The sequence below is a fragment of the Juglans microcarpa x Juglans regia genome, chromosome 2D (genome assembly GCF_004785595.1).
Source record: "Juglans microcarpa x Juglans regia isolate MS1-56 chromosome 2D, Jm3101_v1.0, whole genome shotgun sequence".
Classification (NCBI taxonomy): domain Eukaryota; kingdom Viridiplantae; phylum Streptophyta; class Magnoliopsida; order Fagales; family Juglandaceae; genus Juglans; species Juglans microcarpa x Juglans regia.
In genome coordinates, this window is record NC_054596.1 from 20679060 (window position 1) to 20697925 (window position 18866).

General features: G+C 39.9%; 1 protein-coding gene across 1 annotated transcript; it reads right to left on the reverse strand.

The window, feature by feature from the left end:
• Window positions 1-8731: 8731 nt before the first annotated feature.
• LOC121248871 (desmethylxanthohumol 6'-O-methyltransferase-like) lies at window positions 8732-10555 on the reverse strand. Its single transcript, XM_041147476.1, has 2 exons — window positions 9685-10555; window positions 8732-9126 (listed from the first exon to the last, which is right to left on the reverse strand). The coding sequence occupies exons 1-2, from the start codon at window positions 10450-10452 to the stop codon at window positions 8827-8829; spliced, it is 1068 nt and encodes a 355-aa protein (XP_041003410.1). The 5' UTR covers window positions 10453-10555; the 3' UTR covers window positions 8732-8826.
• Between the last annotated feature and the right edge of the window lie 8311 nt (window positions 10556-18866).

The following is an 18866-nucleotide window of genomic DNA, read 5'->3' on the forward strand; positions in this document are numbered from 1 at the left end:
AGTGTTACAATCTGGTATTAGAGATTTTGATCTCACTGTGCTTGCAATGGCAGATGGTACAAGAATGAGTCAATTACAAGAGGGATTGATGAATCTGAACAAATCTATAGAGTCTCAATTTAAAACAGTGGAAACCGAAATGCTAGCATTAAAGCACCAATCTGATGCTATCATGCAACAGCTGACAACCATGAATACTGAGCTGCAAAAGCTATCCCACAACTCTGGTCACTTGGAGTCATCCAATCACCACCATCGCTGCGAGGAGCACCATGAACCTGGAGGAGAAATGATGCCAGGGTCAGTACGCATAGATTCTCCAAGTTTTAAAGGGGAAGACCCCACGAGATGACTTTTTAAGGCCAACCATTTCTTTAATTTTTACAATACACTTCCACAACACAAATTGAGGTTGGCATCCTTTCATATGGAGGGTCAAGCCCTCATTTGGTTCCAAGACCTAGAAGAAACTGGTGGTGTGGACCATTAGAAAGGTTTCACTCAAGCCTTATTAACTAGGTTTGGACCCAGCTCCTATGATGACCCCATGGAGTTGTTAACCCGTTTGACGCAAGTGGGGACTGTGGAGGATTATAAATCCAGTTTTGAGGCCTTGTTGAATAGGTTGGGAGGCTTATCTATGTCTTACAAATTTAGTTATTTTTTGAGTGGGTTGAGGGATGATATACGGTTGTCTGTGAAAATGTTCAAACCAGAAAAACTACTACAAGAGGAATTATTGAGAGCAATAAGGAGAATTTTTAGGGGAATATTTCCAATACCTGAAACCACAAACACTAGAAAACCTTATTACAGCCCAACCACAACACCTAAAGGACCTCCCAAAGTCCTAGTTCCTGTCAAAAAAAAAATTAGGCCCAAATGAAAGATCGCAGGGATAAAGGATTATGTGCGATTCAAAATGGAACCCAAACCACAAATGCTCCAACCCAAAAGTACTTCTTATTGAGGAGGTAGAGGAGGACTTGGGGGAGAAAAGTGGGGAAGAAGAAACCTTAGAAAACCCAACACTCAACACCCAACCAGAAATCTCCTTACATGCCTTGTTAGGCTCCCAAAATCCCAAGACCATGAGATTGAGGAGTGAAATGGGGGACCAGGAGATGGTCATTCTAGTTGACTTGGGAAGTACCCATAATTTCTTAGATTCCTTCGTGGTAAGAAGAGGAAATCTGGAAGTAAAGGGGGAGGACAAGGTGAATGTGAAGCTGGCTAATGGTGAGCTACTCACTAGTGAAGGAAGTTGTCTTGAATTAAAGTTTAGAGTGCAGGGAAATAAATTTTCTATAGAAGTTCACGTGTTGGTTTTAGCGGGCTGTGACATGGTGTTAGAGGTAAAATGGCTGATGGAATTGGGGCCAATACTCTAGAATTTTTCAGATCTGACCATGGAATTCTAGCAGGGTGGAAGTTCCATTGAGTTGAAAGGTTTGTGCCTTACAACCAAAATTGAGTTTTGGGGGACTCAATAAAAACCATAAACTGGAAAAAAAAGGTTTATTGCTGCATTTAATGGAGGCTAATACAACTTATGAGGGTGAACAGGTGCCTGTGCACAGAAAGCACCTATTAGATTAGTTTGCTGATGTTTTTGGGAAACCTCAAGGGCTACCACCTAATAGGGCACTTGACCAGTCCATTAACTTGGAACCCAACACAATACCCATGTCGGTGAGACCCTATAGGTACCCGTACTTCTAGAAGGATGAGATTGAAAAAAGCATCAAAGAGTTGCTGTCAACTGGGATAATTCAGCCCAATTAGAGTCCATTTTCCTCACCCGTGCAATTGGTGAGAAAGGCGGACGGGTCTTGGAGGATGTGTGTGACTATAGGGCTCTTAATAAGGCTACTATCAAAGTCAAATACCCCATACCAGTAGTGGAGGAGCTGCTTGATGAACTTAGTGGGGCTAAAGTATTTTCAAAGCTGGACTTACATTTGGGTTATCACCAAATAAGGGTTAAGGAGGAAGATATCCCTAAGACGACCTTTAGAACACATGAGGACCACTACAAGTTCCTAATTATGCCCTTTGGGCTAATTAATGCCCCCTCAACCTTCCAAAATTTAATGAATGAAATATTTAAGCCATACTTAAGAAGATTTATTTTGGTTTTCTTTGACGACATCCTAGTCTACAGCAAAAATTTGGAGGATCATGGGCAACATTTAAAACTGACTTTGGAGATTCTAAGGGTACACAACTTACTAGCTAAACTCTCAAAATGCAGGTTTGTTTGTCCTGAGATATCCTATTTAGGACATTTAATATCTACTAGTGGGGACAGAGCAGATTCGCAAAAAATTAAAGCCATGGAGGAATGGCCCTTCCTGACCACACTAAAGGCTCTTAGGGGCTTCTTGGGTCTCATGAGATATTACAGGAGGTTTAGAAGGGGTTATGGGGGCATTGCAGGGCCTTTAACCAGCCTGTTAAAGAAGAACCAGTTCAGTTGGACCCCTGAGGCTACAGAGGCTTTTATCAAACTTAAAGAAGCAATCACTAATCCCCTTGTCCTAGCCTTACCAGACTTTACACTCCCTTTCATCATAGAGTGTGATGCCTTAGCGAAAACCATTGGGGTTCTGCTAATGTAGAAAAATAGGCCCATTGCATGGGCCTATTTTAGCTAGGCCTTGAAGGGAAGTGTGCTAGCCTGGTCTACATATGAGAATGAATTGCTTGCTTTAGTGGCTGCATCCAAAAATGGAGACCTTATTTGATTGGGCATATTTTTACAGTAAGAATAGACCATCAAAGCCTTAAATTCCTAATGGAACAAAAAGTTGGCACTCCCATGCAACAAAAATGGGTGTCTAAATTATTGGGATATGACTTGAGGGTTGAGTATAAGAAGGGTACTAAGAATAAAGTGGCTGATGCCCTTTCTAGAAGGGATGAAGGTGGAAAAGAGGAGGTGGAAGTAAGCATTTCTGCTTTGTCACCACCCACCACTAGCTAGTGGGAAGAAATAAAAGGGGGGGGGGGGGGGTACCCCCAAGACCCCTATACCTCCAAGCTGATCACTCGATGGGAAAAAGACCAACTTCCTCAGAAATTCACAGTGTGGGATGGGGTGATTTACTACAAACAGAGGCTATGCCCAATCATGGTGATTCAAGACTCAAGGTACTACAGACCCTTCATAATGGGCCTTTAGGGGGCCACTCAGGGTATGACAAGACCTTACATTGTGTGAAGAGAGAATTTCATTGGCCTGGCATGAGGTCAGATTTAAAGAAATTTATAAGAGAATGTGAAGTGTGTCAGGAGGTGAAATCTGACCAGTCTAAGCCTGGAGGGCTCCTCCAAACCCTTGCCCATTCCCTCCCAACCTTAGTTTTTCTTAACCATGGATTTCGTGGAAGGCCTGCCTAATTCTCAGGGGTTTAACAGTGTGTAGGTTGTAGTGGACAGACTAACTAAGTATGCACAATTTGTTCCCTTGTCCCACCCCATCTCTGTCAAAACAGTGGCCTTGCTCTTTGTTAAGCATATGCTCAAACTGCACGGGATGCCACAGTCAGTAGTGTCAGACAGGGGTAGTGTCTTCACCAGCTTATTTTGGCAAGAACTCTTTAAAATCCAGGGGATACGGTTATGGTTTAGCACCTCCTATCATCCCCAAACTGACGGTCAGACAGAGGCATTGAACAAATGCTTGGAGAACTACCTACGGTGCTTCGTGGGTGATCTGCCTAAGTCTTGGGCTCACTCCCTGGCCAAGTGGTGGTACAACACTAATTACCACCCATTAACCCGAACCACCCCATTTGGGGCCTTATATGGGTACGGGCCTCCAAAGTTACTACTCTATGTCCCAGGGACCACTAAAGTCAAAGCTGTGGAAGAGAACCTCAAAACCAAAGACCACATAATGCAATTGTTGAAATAGAATCTACACAAAGCCCATCAACGCATGAAGAGATATGCAGATTTGAAGAGAAATGATGAAACTTTTGAAGTTGGAGAGTGGGTATACCTCAAGTTACAACCATATAGGCAGATGGCAGTGGCTCGAAGACAAAGCTTGAAACTTTCCCCCCGTTATCACAAGCGTTTCCAGGTGACACAATGGATCGGGAAGGTGGCTTACTGGCTTGAATTGCCACCTACGACGACCATCCACCCGATATTTCATATATCGCAGTGGAAAAGGAAGCTAGGGCATAGGACTTCGACACTTCTAACTCTGCCTCTAGTCAACACCGAAGGGGTGATTAAACCAAAACTCGAGGAGATCGTAGCCCGAAGGATGAGGAAATACAAGAATCAAGCCCCCGTGGAGCTCCTAGTTAATTCGTTGGCAAGGGCAACGTATGGAAGATGCGACATGGGAGCCATATTCGGATTTGAGAGAAACCTACCCACACCTTGTGGGCAAGATTTTCTGAAGAGGAGGGATATCTGTCACATGCATAAGCTAGGGCTAAGAGAGGATTTGGGCTGGACGTGGGCCAGGGATATGGAAAACTTGGATTGGGCTCAACTGACTGATATGCGACTATGGGCTGGGCCCAGTTTATTGCTTTGACACTTTAAGCCTTATATGACTCATTTACTAGTTTAATTCACTGTATTTCTTTATGCTTATTTTACCAATAGTTTGTTATGAATCCTGCCATGAGATTGGAGGATGCACTGCTAGCTGTTAGTGGGAATCTGTTAGTATAAGGACTGCTGGAACGATGGAACAATGATTGAAGAATATTATTTGGTTATTGAATACAGTTTCTATCAATTCCATTTCTTTTCCTCTCCATTGTTCTGGAGGCTTCTCACCCTTTAAGTGTGTCAATTCCATTTTCTTTCCTAATTTCTTGGCTGAGTGTTACAAGATCTGAGAGAGATTGGTGACGCTTGGGGAAGAAGAGGAAGGTAGATACGTGGGGTTGGGGGCTGCTCACGGTGCTGGTTCAATGCTGGGATTTGGGCCGAGCTACGGCGGCCCATGGCGATGGAGGAAACCCAAGATAGAGGAACCCAGGGGCTGAGGCCTGGGAGGAGAGGATTGGGGAAGGAGGGTAGCCGAGGGAGGCGAGACTGTTGCTAATGAGGTGATACAGTGGCGGCACGGAGTGGGCTGCGGCGGGCAACGTTGGAGAACGGAGATTGAGTAAGGGGAGGACGACGACTGGAGGGAGGGGAGGGGAGGGGAGAGAGAGAAGGGGGAAAGTGAGGGGGAAAAGTTAGGATTTTTGGAATCTACTCCCAACCTTTCATCTAGGGGTTTCTAGATTGATCTAACGGTAGAAATTAAACACAAATAATAAACTAAGTAAAAATAGGAAAATAAAATAGAAATACCGTGGGACTAATTTAAAACCCAACTTAAATTCTAAAAATATAATCATAAAATAAAATGATGAAATTTGCTAAATAGTTCTAAGAGAAATAAAACCATTTAAATAAATAGAGTTTTTAGCATAAAATGAAATAATGAATATTACATAATACTCTTACAGAACTAAAATGATTTGCTAAAACTATATTAGTTTCGGGGCTCCAAATTATTAAAAGGCTTGCTTTCAAAATTGGGCTTGTTTCAATATCATTAAAAATACCCTATTTAAAATAATTTTGGACATTTAAAATGTTTTGAAGACTTTAAAATACTGGGCTCCATTTAAAAATCATCTGCAATATTTAAAATACAACTTTAAAATTTAAATCTTAAAAGCGAGACTCGTGACCAATCGAGAGAAAAATGAGCGCCATTGTGTAATGGTGATTGTGGGGGGAAAAATCTTGTAAAGAACACAAGCGTATATAGCCGCCGGTGGAATGATTGTCTTGTTTTTTATATTGTAAGTACTAAAATACTCTTCTGCACAATGTGTTATTTCCAACAACACCCACTCTCCATGGTTAAGATTAAAATCACTTTTAGAAATCTCGAAAAAACTGGAGTCCTACTGCTAACATTGACTTAAAAATTTAATTTTCTTACAAAAGCACCAAGTACAAATATTTTTTATAATAAATAACGTCATTTTGTTAGGGCTGTACAAGAAATAGAAGGACTGACCGGGACCGACTCAGACCGACTGGCCGAGCTCGGAACCGGTAGGGAACCGGTTAGTGGACGGTGGAATTTTATCAAAACTGATGTCGGTTGGTTTAGTCTCGGTTCGAACCAGTAGAAAACCACTGAACCAGCCAATGTCTTCAACCAAAATTTTTTTTCTTTTTTTATATATAATCCATTCTAAAACAATGTCGTTTCCAGGTGAAACAACGTCGTTTTGCTTATGCAGTTTAAAGAAAAAAGGGAATGCGTCGTTTCTGCCTAGGGTTTAAACAACCCTACTCTCAGTCTCTTCTCATCTCGTCATTTTGAGCCCTCAGTACTCAGTCCTCTCAGTCTCCAACGGTGCAATGACTCATGCCTTCCAGCGTCTGCAGTGGTGCAGTCCTCCACGTCCCTCCGTTTCAAGCCCTCGTCCTCCACTCCACTCTCTAGAGGCATCCGAATCGACAACTTCCTCGGCCGTCCCCCTCATTTCATCCTCTCCATTCTCCAGATATTTTTTTTTTGTCTAGTGATATTTCTATTTTCTTGATTGATGATTCTGTTGTTTACTATTTTCATGGATTTTTAGATGATTCTGTTGTTTACGATATCTTGGATTCTTAGATGGTTCTGTTGTTTATGATTTCTATTTCCTGGATTTTGGAATTTGGTGGTTGCCTGGTTGGATTGAATGGCTACTTTGGGCATTTTTTTTTAAGAGATGCAACTAATTTCCAACAAACCGCCAAACCGACCGTGAACTGGCCGGCGATATTACCGGCCGGTTTTACCCATTACACTGCCGATTTTCGGCTGGTTTTCTTCCCCAAAATATCAGTTTCGGTCGGTTTCGGTTTGTATATCAGTTTCGGTCGGTTTCGGTTTGTGCACAAAATCAAACTGAGGGGTTGGTTTTTCCTCGGTTCAAATTTTCACCCCTACATTTTGTATTACAATATTGACATAATAAACGAGCATCCGCGGAAGCATTTAATATTCCCAAACTTTATTACTATCAAAATCATGACTTACATCTTTGTACATGATTTAGGTTTGTGTCACTCTTCCCTGGACTAACTCCCGTCCTGCAACTCTACTTTCGTAAATATTCTAACCTGGGTGGTTTAAAAATATAAAAACAATTAAAATGAGTCAATGAATCAATAAGAAACCCATCATAACGTAAACATAATTAACATAAATTTTTCATAATATTTTGTTGAAAATTAAAATCATGACTGTTCATAAATATGATAATGGCATTCATGGCTAGAAAATGTTTTTGGTATATTGACTAATCTAAATTATCTAACTTATCTGGATTGACTGCCTTGTCTGACTGACCAACACTTAACCTCGTGACCATATGAGGAACCGTAGATCTCATATGATAAAATACTATGGTAGACCACCCTTGTGTCTATCGCTTGCACATCCACCATATATGCAATGATGCCATGCATCTAAATGACCATATAATTAATTTGATCTTCATCATTCACTTGATCTTATAAAAGCTAACGTGTCTTATGCAACGTGAAATGCATAAGAAGCATAATAAATACATAACTATAATATACAAAATGAAAAATGATCATCAATTATGATGAATAACGTGTTGGCAGATATCATGATATACATGGTACATAAATATTGCCTTCCAAAAAACTGGCTTTAGTAATAATATATATAACTAGTTAACGTATGCTAATCCTACTTTTTGATCAAGCTACTTACTTGTTATGTTGCTTCCTAAAATCTCTAACACGGACGATGGCGGTCTTGCTGTGTTTCAATGTGGGGGAGATGAGGCTGCGGCATGATGAAGGTAAAAAGAGAACTAAAAACCAAAATGTCTAGGCCTGTGTACGAACTATATTTTTTGCTATTTAGTTTGAACATCTAAAAAGAATGAGATTGTTTTTAAGTTTCTGGAACAATTTCTAATGTATGTTTGAATATATTATGCAGGTTTATGAAAAAAATTATATTACTTGAGAAAAATATTACATATTGTTCAAAGGCCCTAAAATTGTTCGAACAAATATTATACAGCATTCAAATGAGTACATTTACATTCGAAAGGACATTGTATGCAATTTGCGTTCGAACGCATCCATACCAATTGATCAAAGATACAGCCTTAGAACATAATTAGCGTTGTGTTCGAACGTGATAACTATTTGAATGGTTTCTCACACCATCAAAAATTACATATATGTTCAACCATTAAATATACTATTCGAACGTGTCTCTGAATAATATGGTCGAATGTATATATATTAGAATTCAACTGAATATGCAATGCAATGTGTTCAAACATTCTACGGTGTTTGAACACGATGAGTTGATTGTTCCAACGTGAATTTGGGAGGAAAATTTTGTCATTATGGAATCAGATTTACGCTCGAATGCCATCGAACAGTTTCGTTAAATTCTGTCCCAAAAAATATGTTTGGGATGAAAAGTTGAATTTCGTCCCAAAACATCTTTTGGGACAGTGATATTGGAAAGAAATTTTTTCATCACCAAAACAATTTGGAGACAAAAATGTTACATTTTGGGATGAAATTTTTTGTTCCAAACAATCTTTTCTGTTGTAGTAATGTACGACTAAAATTGCCTGTCATAAAAACTCGAATGCAACAAAAAGACCTCAAAGGAGCTGCAATTAGTTGTGTTAACTCTGAAATCTTAAAAACTCAAACTCTCTATTACTTTTGTTTTTATTCATTGGTGCAATAGCCTTACAATATAAATTAAGAGACTTTACTAATTCTCTATTAATTTCATGCTGGGTGGGCCTCTATAATAGATAGAAAAGCAGGAATCTTGATGATCTTGTGGTGGGGAAAGCCTCCTCCTTTGAGCAATTTCTTCCAATCCAGCTCTGTCCTCTCCTTTCCACTCGGGGCTATTGTCATCATTATCAAATCGAATGCTAAGCCTGTCTCATCAAATGGTCCATTTCCATTGGGCTCCAGAACATGTTCCACAATAATAATCTTCCCAGTCTTCTTTGGTATTGCCTTTACACAGTTTTTTAAGATCTTGATGCAATCTTCATCGCTAAAACCGTGCAGTACTCTCTACATGAAGAAAAGAAAAAAGTCACATGGGTCGACGTTGCGTGTATGTAGCCTGTATGGGTGTATATATAATGGTATAAATCAAAGCTACTGAGACAAGCATCGACATGGAAACTCATGGCAAGTTAATCATTTAGTGTTAATACAATAAGGCCGCAAGCATGTATTTATATTCAAATTATTATTTTTCACTCTTTCCAGGATTGTGGACTGTTTCTGCCAGTACTCCGTTTTTAAAATATAAACATTAATTTCATGCTACATATATATAGGATAATTTATTTAAGAACGAAAATTAAAAATCGTCTATATTGTTTCTTAAAACTACAAGAGGATTTGTATATAAATTAACAATTTGGTTCCAAAAAAAACTAAATCCTCGAGTCGAACTTCTGAGGTAAAAATATAGATATGACATGATATTTTGGCTTACAGCTATCAAACAAATGATTGGATTGTCATGTTAAGCTAGCAAATGAACGAACGAGACTAATATTTGTGAATGTACTCAAACATTGATAAATTGATCTGAAACTGACGATTGGGTCGATTTACTACCTTTAATAGAATTGCATCAGCATTGGGAATGGCCTCAAACATGTTACCCTCAACATGGGAGACCCCTTGGTGCATTGGTGCCGTTGTGATAACATGAGGCAGATCGAAGTTGATGGCTTTGATGTGTGGATGTGCTTTCACAATCTTAGCCACCATCTCGCCAGTCCCACCTCCGACATCCACCAACGAGCCATTAATGGAACCGAACCCTTCTCTGTATCCCCATAAGATTGGCCCTGCCACGAGCTTGGCCGTGCAAGCCATTGCATCGTTGAACATTTGATTGAATTTAGGGTTGTTGTGGGCAAAGTCTATGACCTCACAACCATGGACCTTGCTGAAACCAGTGCCACCTTCCTTGACACATTGGCTAAGGGAAAACCAGGAAGTCATTAGCCCTGGATGGCTTTGCATCAATATGAATGGAACCAGGCTAAATTCAGAGCCTTGCATGAGCCATCTTGACGTGTGAGCTGTCAACCCATAGAGAGTGATCTCCCCAGAGTCTGATGGCTGATGATGAGTGGTGAAGATATCTTTGCGCACTAGCAATCTCATGACGCGTGCGAGGTTGTTGACGTTTAGAGAGGGAGAGTCTATTCCAGCAGCTATTTGGGATAGAGTGATTGGGCCACCATGGGAGTGTATGATGTCAACAATGCCGAGCTCCAAGGCACATCTCAGTGCCATGGAGTCCGTAAAGGCAAATATGTTTCCCCAAAGCTTTGCTTGGCCTTGTATCATTGCCTCCATAGTTGTGAGTTCCATTTTCTCACTCTCTTATGGAGTAATACTCGTCCGCTTTCAATTGGTATATAAAGAGAGAGAGCAGAGTTTGGTAGCTACATGCCCCTGCCTACGGGCGCGGGGGGGTGTGGTATAAGGATTACGCAAGTGGTTTGGTGAAAATGCTCAATTATCTTTTGCATTACAACTTGTCTTAATATAATACAAGACTATGGCTATTTAAGGAATATATAACCATAAACAAGAATACAACTATTTAAGGAATATACAGCCAAAAACATAGTTGCTATACAGAGATATTGACAGAGAGGGAAATAACGGATGAGCATGATTTATAAGGGAATGGACGACATGGGGGAAAACGTTTCTGTTCTCGTGAGAGAAGAACCTCGTGATACAATATAAGGATTATGCAAGTGATTTGGTAAAAATGCTCAATTATATTTTGCATTACAACTTGTCTTAATATAATACAAGACTATGGCTATTTAAGGAATATACAACCATAAACAAGAATACAGCTATTTAAGAAATATACACCTAGAAACAGAGTTGCTATACAGAGATATGACACAGGGAAATCACGGATGAGCATGATTTATGTGGATTCCCTTATAGCAGGAAGGTCGAACTCTGGGCTAAAGCCGGTGCATGGATCCTTGGGAGCTATCTTAAACCCCATAAATCCTTCTAATTAATAAAATAGATCATTAGAAATATCATCAAGGACTATCTTCATTTAATCAAGATATATAGCCTATGCCCATGCCTACAAGGCGGAACACCAACCACCTAGCCCAACTCGGCCAACCCTTGGACATCAAAGATTGTGAATTAATTTCTCGGAATTAACATGCACGCAAGCTCCTCGGGAACCGCCTAAAGTGGATACCTTTGGGAACGAGTCAACGGGCTCGGCAACTGCCTAAAGTTGATCCAGGGGGTCGACGGGCTCCCTGACCATTTTTCGTGGGTGACCATATACAAACTCCCACACTAATAGTAAACTGGGAACGTTAATAGTAGCTTGCATTGGGAGGGAAAAATCTCCCCAACACCATAGAAACCAAAAAGGATGAATGAATATACGATTTTCGACAATGACAGGCAAATCCAATCTTACGAACTGCTCGATCTGCATCATGCCAAAGAGGCGGGTCCAGTCTTTCGGTTGCCTAGCCGGCCACCATTTTCATAACAAGTGAACAGAAGGGAAATGTCAGGGACCACCCTACCTCCCAAGCGCTCGAGTAGGAGGGCAAGTCACATGATTTCCCGACCACCCTCATGTGCATATTACATGGTTGAGTTCATCTTCCGCCACATCCGAGCTTAATGCTCACATCTTACGTGGTCGAGTACAACTCCCGCCTAACTCCAAGCCCAAAAATCTTTGTCGCTTAACGAGAGTCAAACGGATAACCAATAAGCCGCTCCCTGAGTTTACTTCTCTAAAGGAATTTGAGGGATCATTTCAACTGCATATTTTATATTTAAAGATTCTCAAGGTCCTTTTTAGAACAAATGACCCTTAAGAATCGGGTGCAACCAGAAGGGATAAAATATACACAGCCCAAAGTAAGCCTACTAAGCCCATCCCAAGGGGAGATGTCCCACCGCTAGAAGATAAAGGAAGAGAGAGGAAGGGAAGACAAGAAAGGGACAAGGGAAATGAGGGTGTCGAGATAAGAGGAAAATGAAAGAAAACGGAAATGAAAGGAAGATGTCAGACATGCAAGGGAAGGTGGCAAATCCTCACCACTCCCTAGAGGCATTCGAAAAGATGGGCCTTTAAAAGGAAACTGTAACGCCCCAATGGAAGGCCCAAACCACATAACCTATACTCCAAAATGACTAGTCAATGATACAATTGGAGGCCTATTGGAACCTTATAAAGAGTAAGAATTCTCATTCTCAAGCAATGTGGGATCTCATACACCACCTACCTTTATCCATATTATATGGGGTATCACAATCTACCTCCCTTAAATTCCCGACGTCCTCGTTAGGCCTGTCCATTGTAGGTGACACCGCTCAAATCCCACATTTTTGGTTGAGATAGGCTCTGATACCATTTGTAACGCTCCAATGGAAGGCCCAAACCACATGACCTATACTCCAAAAGGACTAGTCAATGATATAATTGGAGCCCCATTGAAACCTTATAAAGAGCAAGAACTACTCATTCCCAAGCAATGTAGGATCCCGTACACCACCTACCTTTATCTATATCATATGAGGTATCACAGAAACGGCTAGACGATTTCAAAGGGACTTTTTCGACTTTGACTTCTTTTTCAGTTTCTTCAACCTTAGGAGAGGAGCTCCAGTGATGAGATTTCCACAAAAAAAATATAGCTCTAATCTCCATTATATAGAGAGTATGAAAGACCATGAGTGATTATAAATAAGCATATTATAGTGGATTATCCTCTCCCTAAAAACCCTCGTTGATGTAGGTAATATGTCGAACCACATAAATTTGTGTATCCATCTCAAAAAAATTCTTAGTATTTATTTTTCATTCACTGCCATGAACATACGCACAGCTGCACTAGACCATGCCGAGGGTTCTAGAATACACCGATCAAGGCCCAGATAGTCATAGCGGGCCGGGAATGACTCTTTCTCCCCTTCGGCACTGTTGTTCGATTTTTGGCATTAAAAAAACTAGTTTTTTCCAAATCTTTTTCCTTTCATTCTTGATGATATGTAAAAAAGTTTTCTTCAATTTTCAACATAAACATGTTTAAAGAGTAATTATACCTATAAATCTTTTTTTACAACCCTTTATATAACTATGTTTTAAAATGAAGGTATTTATGTAAAGTGATGTTACTTTACAAAAATGCCCCTCATTTAAAACATAGTTGTATTAAAAGTTGTAAAAATAATTGTATATCTATCATTTTCCATGTTTAAAACCCCAAAATGATATCTTCTGCACAATTTTTTTTTTTTTTTTTTGAAAAAAAAAAGGAACCAAAATCATATTACAAAAACCTAGAAAGGCACCCTTAAAAATTTTTCCTTCTAGATATCTTGTCAATGAATCCTACCGTTTTCGCAAACAAAACACTTAAAATACAACTCAAATTTATTGTTTGTTCCAAACATGCTCTAGTGCGCTTGCGTCGTGTAGTATAGAAGACAATCGATGTTGGGCACGGACCACAGTACTGTTTATATTTTGAGCATGTATTTTTTAAAGTCCAAATTAACAAGTGTCATGAGTCATTTCAATAATAATAATAAAAAATATGTACTTATCATATGTTCCAATATAAATAATAATTTTTTAAATAAATTCCAAGCCATTTTAAAGAAAAACTTTGTTCTTTAATTATAAAAGTTGCATGTCAAAATTGTTTGTAATTGTTAATGGGATTTCAGGCCACGTGATTGATTTATTTGGTTTATTTCTAGAAGAATTAAATCAATAAAGAAAGTGAACTCGATCGAACCCAATTATCATGCGGGTTATAGGCTCTTTATAATATAAATCAAAGCACATATAAGAATATTTTTATCACCCTTTTTAACTCAATTAATCAGAAAAATATTAATAATCACTAAGTACACAAAATGCAAGTGAACACACCCGACATGCAACGATGCACCCCACTTACGAAGGACGGCTCACCCACGATCTGACACTCAACTCTAACAGAAAAGCAACAGGATAGGCCTGGCCTGGTTGACATGCCACGATCTACTTCAGCCGCTAGAGCCGCGAGCTAACGCACCATGGCGGCAGGAAATGAGTGGTAGCAGGTCTAACCCCTGACACGTCACGACCTTCCAGTAGCGGAACAGGTCTAGCATGGCTGACATGCCACGATCTCCTTCAGCCGCCAGAGCTACGGGCTGAAACATCGTGGCAACAAGAAATGAGTGGTAGCAGGTTTGACACCTAACACACATGACCTCCCAGCAGCGGGACAGGCCTAGCACGGCTGACACGCCATGACCTCCCTCGGCAGTAGGACACGTATCATGTATAAATAACGGGCATCCCTTCTATGGGAGCTCTCTCTCAACTTGTGATTGTTTTTACTATGCTTTAGAGTTGTTTATAGAGAATCGTTCACTGACTTTGGCATCGGAGTGATTCTGGACGTCACCGAAGCCCTTTCTCCTTGTTTGCAGGTGGCATAAGCTTGGTTATTATGGAAGTGCTCGGGTTGCGAAACACAACATCAATAACCTGTATCTTCTCTATAGCAATCTGTATTATAGATAAGCCTGTTCATTTTGAAGGTATCGAAAGGAAAAACAATAAAACTAATTGTATGCCTATAATATGAGAGACTTTTGGGTTGGAAGACACCAAGAACAGACATGGAACTAATAGAAATAAGAGCACACATGGTCTTTGTAATCCCCGTCCTTGTGGTGAGGCTTTAAAAAATGATTTTAGAAAATGAGACGGGAATTAATGACCCTTTTAAACTTTTTTCTCTTTCCTTCCCAATATATGAAAGATTCTAAGTTTAAAACTAAAGTGTACTCTATAAATATAAGAGAGAGTTTTGCAGCAGAAGTCATTAAGTTTAAAGTCCTTTAACAAAAATAATATTTCATACGTTACAAAAAAATTGTCTAGGCTTCTCTAACCTTTCCCATGAGCCATGTCTGTCCCGACGCTTCTTCCTCATTTTGTCCCTGAGAGGGAGAGGGACATATATAAAAACTAAAGTGAGTCGAACACTCAGTGAGTATTACTTCATACTGTAAAACGATACTAACTTAGATTTTCATTCATGCATTCATTATTCATCTACATACTTTACGTAAAACATTCACTTTATTTGAAAACATTACAAGGTGAAACTTAATTTAAGTTTTCATTTGTCATAGAAATCCACCACACCTTGTACATCCTTCATAAAGAGCTAAATGATCATACAACATTCAATTTAATTTTCACTTTTCCTCATGTCGGTACACATTGTTACTTCCTGTGTGTTGGTGTTAGCAGACTTTTGGACCCAGATTTTGCCTGTGGCTATAGGTTGGGAATCCCTTTCAGTCAGAGGGTAGCACTGGGTGTACTACCAGTACTACTTACCTGGCATTGCAATCTGTCCAATCATTTGATATCATAATTTATTCAATTAATCATGCCCGTTACGTATTTTCACACATTAAAATATTCATTCATTTAAGTCATTTCTTTTTCATTCATTCCTTGCAGTCCTTTCCTTTTCATTTCTTTTCATTCATTAGTCCATTCATTTCATAAACATCATTTCAAAGCATAAGTGTGAACATCATCAATAAATATCATTTCATAGCATCAATTAAACATTCATTTCATATCATCATTTTAACTTTATTTCATGACCTCATTTGAAAATCCTTTTATAGCATCATTTAAATATCATTTCATAGCTTCACTTAAACATCTGTTTATAACGTCATTTAAAAACACTTTCATCGCATCATCTAAACATCATTTCAAAGTATCAAGCATAAACCTTAAAATTTAATTTCATGAAAATAAGGATAATAACTACTACATATAACATCAATTCACATGTATATAACTATTACTTGGGGTGCATAAACAGGGGCTGCCAAAGAGGGCCTTTATATACATATACCTTTAAACACTTATACTTAGCATATTTTCATAAGCATCCTTTCATTTCATTTCATAAAGCAATACAAAGAGAAACATTTCTTTTTTATTTCATATCATTAGAAAACTCTATAAGAGTTTGAATATAATACTTACCTGGACTCTATACCATATTCATTTCACGTGGTCCATTCATGTGCATGTCAGATGGCAGCCTACATGCATACATAACCTTAACATAATTTCCTTTCTCAAGTAAATAAGTAACTAAAACTTAGAAAATACATAAACTATCCTCCACTTAGACTTCCATCACTCAGACATACTCTTATATCCAAGTTCATCTTCTATGCTTTCCTTTATCACATTTCCTAAATTCTCAAACCTATAGCTTGGGATCCACTTGAGGTCACATTTCAACCAGATAGCATTCTATTACAAGTTCTTATCCTTTAAAGTGAACCCGATTCACTTTAAGGATTAAGATACACTATCACCTTCATCACACTCTTTCTACCAAACCATCACTTCCGATGCATAACTCGGACCAAACCAAGTTATACAACCCAATCCTAGTCAATACATATATAGATCCCTTCCTTCATTTATGTATAACCTAACCAACACTTCCTCGTAATCTTTAACCATACATAATAAACAACTTTAAGCCAACTTTGAGGCTTAAACATCGTGTACTCATGTTTAATACATATTATCCATTACATATGACAAATCTGTCCAGCACATGTGTCCAACCAATTTACACATATACTTTAACCCTCTTATCACCTAAGATCAACTTATAATCCACTAAAATGCCTACTTGTGTAAACAAGTTTCATACACCGACACTAACGTCCAACTCAAACACATACAATCATCAAGTTTCATAGTCTTACCCAACCTTCACAATCCTAACCACTTCCAAACTGTACCGTGATCCCATCACTTGACATGGCATCCGACCATTGCACAACTATCCAATTGCCCCATTCTTCTCACAGCACAACTCTATATTTAACCTCTGTCATTCCATAGCACACTGCCATAACACCAATTACGCCACACCTACACAACAAAGCCGTCACTTCAAACTACTCAGTCACATCACAAATTACTCCCCAATACCGTTCACAGTAATAAAAACACTTCACATCACCTATCGACATTGCATAACAACCCCATCACTTCACACTTCACACTACACAAATTCACACTTCACAACAACAACACACTTCCTGTATAATCCCATCACTTCAATTACACAACTACCACCAACTATTCCATCCATAGCTCACAACACAGCACAATCATAACACCATGCCCTTCACAACAATAGCACAGTCCACAATGCCAGTCAAGTTTTCACAAAAAAGTAACTGTCAAGGAAAGGAATAGAAATTATACCATGCGTCGGGCTGACTCATTGCATTGCTTGTTGTTTGGCAAGGTCTCGTTGCATCGAAAGCCACTGGTTTGGGTGGTGACTGCCCTATGGTGGTCACTGTTGTGACCTAAAACAGGGATTATTTTGGGTTGCTTGCAGCTAGGGTTTGGTGGGGCTTTGTGGTGGCAGTTGATGGCTAGTGAGTGGTGACTAGGTTTGGCCATGCACGAAGGAGAGAGGGGAGTGTGTGTGCATTTGTGGAGGGGAAAGGGCTGGGTTGCAATGGTGGGTGTGGGGGTGACATCACAGCGACTCGTGGCGCTGGGAGGTTGTGATAGCGCTGGGAGGTTGTGATAGTACTGGGAGGATGGGCTGAGGCCATGGCTTGCAGAATAGAGCAAGAGATAGGGGGCCTCGAGCTAGCAATGGAGGAGCAGGGGTGGCTTTGGTGGAGGGGCTGGTGGTAGCTTTGCTTCCGTGGGTGGCTACACTGCTGGCTTGTGGTTAGGAGATCCGAGAGAGAGAGGTGACGCTTAGGGAAGATGAGAAAGGTAGTTACATGGGACTGGGGGCTGCTCATAGTGGTGGTTCTGTGCTGGGATTTGGCTTGACCTGCGGCAGCACATGGCGATGGAGGAAACCCAAGAGAGGGGAACCCAGGGGCTGAGGCTCGGGAGGAGAGGATCGGGGAAGGAGGGTGGCCGAGGGAAGAGAGATTGTTGCCGGTGAGGTGATATGGTGGCGGTGAGGCGTGGGCTGTGGTGGGTAACGTTGGAGAACGGAGATCGGGCTGGGGGAGGGTGACGACTGGATGGAGGGGAGGGGAGAGAGAGAAGAGGGAAAGTGAGGGGGAAAAGTTAGGGTTTTTGGAACCTAATCCCAACCTTTCATCTAGGGGTTTCCAGATTGATCTAACGGTAGAATCTGGTGTTCTGCTGTTGGATTTATATTTTATTGGATTCTAAGATGATTCTGTTGTTTATGATTTATATTTTCTAAATTTTTGAATTTGGTGGTTGCCTGGTTGGATTGAATGGCTACTTTGGGCATTAAAGAGACGCAACTGATTTCCAACAAGTCGCCAAACTGACTGTGAACCGGCTAGCAACTGTACCGGTCAGTTTTCTGCTTGTTTTCTTCCCCAAAGTATCAGTTTCAGTCGGTTTCAGTTTGTGCACAACACCGAACCAAGGGGTCGGTTTTTCACCCCTACATTTTGTATTAAAATACATAAATCATAAATGAGCATGCACGGAAACAATTATTAAAGTTTCTCAAACTTTGTTAATATCAAAATCATGACTTACATCTCTGTACATGATTTAGGTCTGTGTCACTCCTCCCTGGACCAAGTCCCCGTCTTGCAGCTCTACTTTCATAAATATTCTAACTTGGGTGGTTTAAAAACATAAAAGCAACTAAAATGAGTCGATGAATCAGTAAGAAATCTATCATAACGTAAAC

What these genes read in the sequence shown, in the direction of transcription:
- LOC121248871 (XM_041147476.1), bottom strand. Translation starts at nt 10,452, where the DNA reads ATGGAACTCACAACTATGGAGGCAATGATACAAGGCCAAGCAAAGCTT. An exon ending in CTGATGCAATTCTATTAAAG is followed by an intron (nt 9,127 to 9,684) that starts GTAGTAAATCGA and finishes TTCTTCATGTAG; the next exon opens with AGAGTACTGCACGGTTTTAG.